The sequence below is a fragment of the Eimeria tenella genome, genomic scaffold (genome assembly GCF_000499545.2).
Source record: "Eimeria tenella Houghton genomic scaffold, Eth_scaff3085, whole genome shotgun sequence".
Taxonomy (NCBI): domain Eukaryota; phylum Apicomplexa; class Conoidasida; order Eucoccidiorida; family Eimeriidae; genus Eimeria; species Eimeria tenella.
Window position 1 is genome coordinate 1751 of NW_013542954.1, and position 1162 is coordinate 2912.

At 60.3% G+C, this 1162-nt stretch overlaps 1 protein-coding gene across 1 annotated transcript in view; it reads right to left on the reverse strand.

Moving 5' to 3' along the window:
• The window catches only part of ETH_00037555 (dehydrodolichyl diphosphate synthase, putative), a gene marked incomplete at both ends in the record, with an annotated part of 2379 nt that overhangs the window by 677 nt on the left and 540 nt on the right, over window positions 1-1162 (reverse strand). The window contains 3 exons of the mRNA XM_013376004.1: window positions 1-227; window positions 423-565; window positions 902-1049. Of these exons, the coding sequence (XP_013231458.1) occupies window positions 1-227; window positions 423-565; window positions 902-1049 (518 nt within the window). The remainder of the gene's footprint in view (window positions 228-422; window positions 566-901; window positions 1050-1162) is intronic.

Below are 1162 nucleotides of genomic sequence, written 5' to 3' on the forward strand. Positions count from 1 at the left end.
GCAGATCCCGTTGCTGTTGCTGCTGCTGCTGCTGCTGCTGCTGCAGCGGGGCCGTGACTCTGTAGACCTCGTGTCTGGCCCCGTAGGAGACGCAAATGCGCAGCAGCATTCTGCTGTTGCTGCGCGTCTCTCTTTCTGCTGCTGCTGCTGCTGCTTGCAGCTGGGGCCCCACAAAGGAGAGGTCCCCCACAACAGCTAGGCGAATGCCCTCCGCCATCAGAAACCCCCTGCGCCCAAACCCTAAACCCTAAACCCTAAACCCTAAACCCTAAACGCTAAACCCTAAACCCTAGGTGCTGGCGCGCTACAGCAGCAGCGCGCTGCTGCAAAACGGCTGCCTGGCACCAACCGACGAAGCCTGTGCCGCAAGCCCAAGCCCTAAACCCTAAACCCTAAACCCTAAACCCTAAACCCTCGCGGACCGAATCCACTGGGGATCTTTGAAAGTGTTTTCCGCCAAACTCAAAAGGGCTTCGACTTCGGGAGGGTTTCTGTAGAAGTTGGCCAAAGCAAAAGCAAAAACAGAAACCACCCGAACACCCGCAGCAGCACAAGCTGCAGCCACCTGCGCCAAAACCCTAAACCCTAAACCCTAAACCCTAGGCACGCAAAAAGCGAGGCGCAGCAGCACGCAGCAGGTGAAACAGCAGCAGCAGCAAGATCAGCCACGCCGACGGAACGACACCAGCAGCAGCAAGTCAAACGGCAACAGCGCCAGCAGCAGCAGCAGGTGAAACAGCAGCAGCAGCAGGTGAAACAGCAGCAGCAGCAGCAACAGCAGCAGCAGGTGAATCACCAGCAGCAGCAGCAACAGCAGCAGCAGGTGAAACACCAGCAGCAGCAGCAGCAGCAGCAGCAGGTGAAACTCCAGCAGCAGCAGCAGCAGCAGCAGCACGCGGACAGTTTTGAGGGCGTGGGCGCCGCAGCTGTGGCCGTAAGCAGCAGCTTGCTGCTGCTTGCTGCTGAACCTTCTGTTGCCGTCCATTACAAAAGCCACGTGGGAAGGCACGGGCCCAGCAGCAACCACCCCACACAACAGGCGCTCCACGCTGCGCAGCAGCAGCAGCAGCAGCAGCAGCAGCAGGTGGGGTGGCGGCAGCAGCAGGTGGGGTGGCGGCAGCAGCAGCGGGGGGTCAGCAGCAGCAGCAGGTGGACTAGCAGC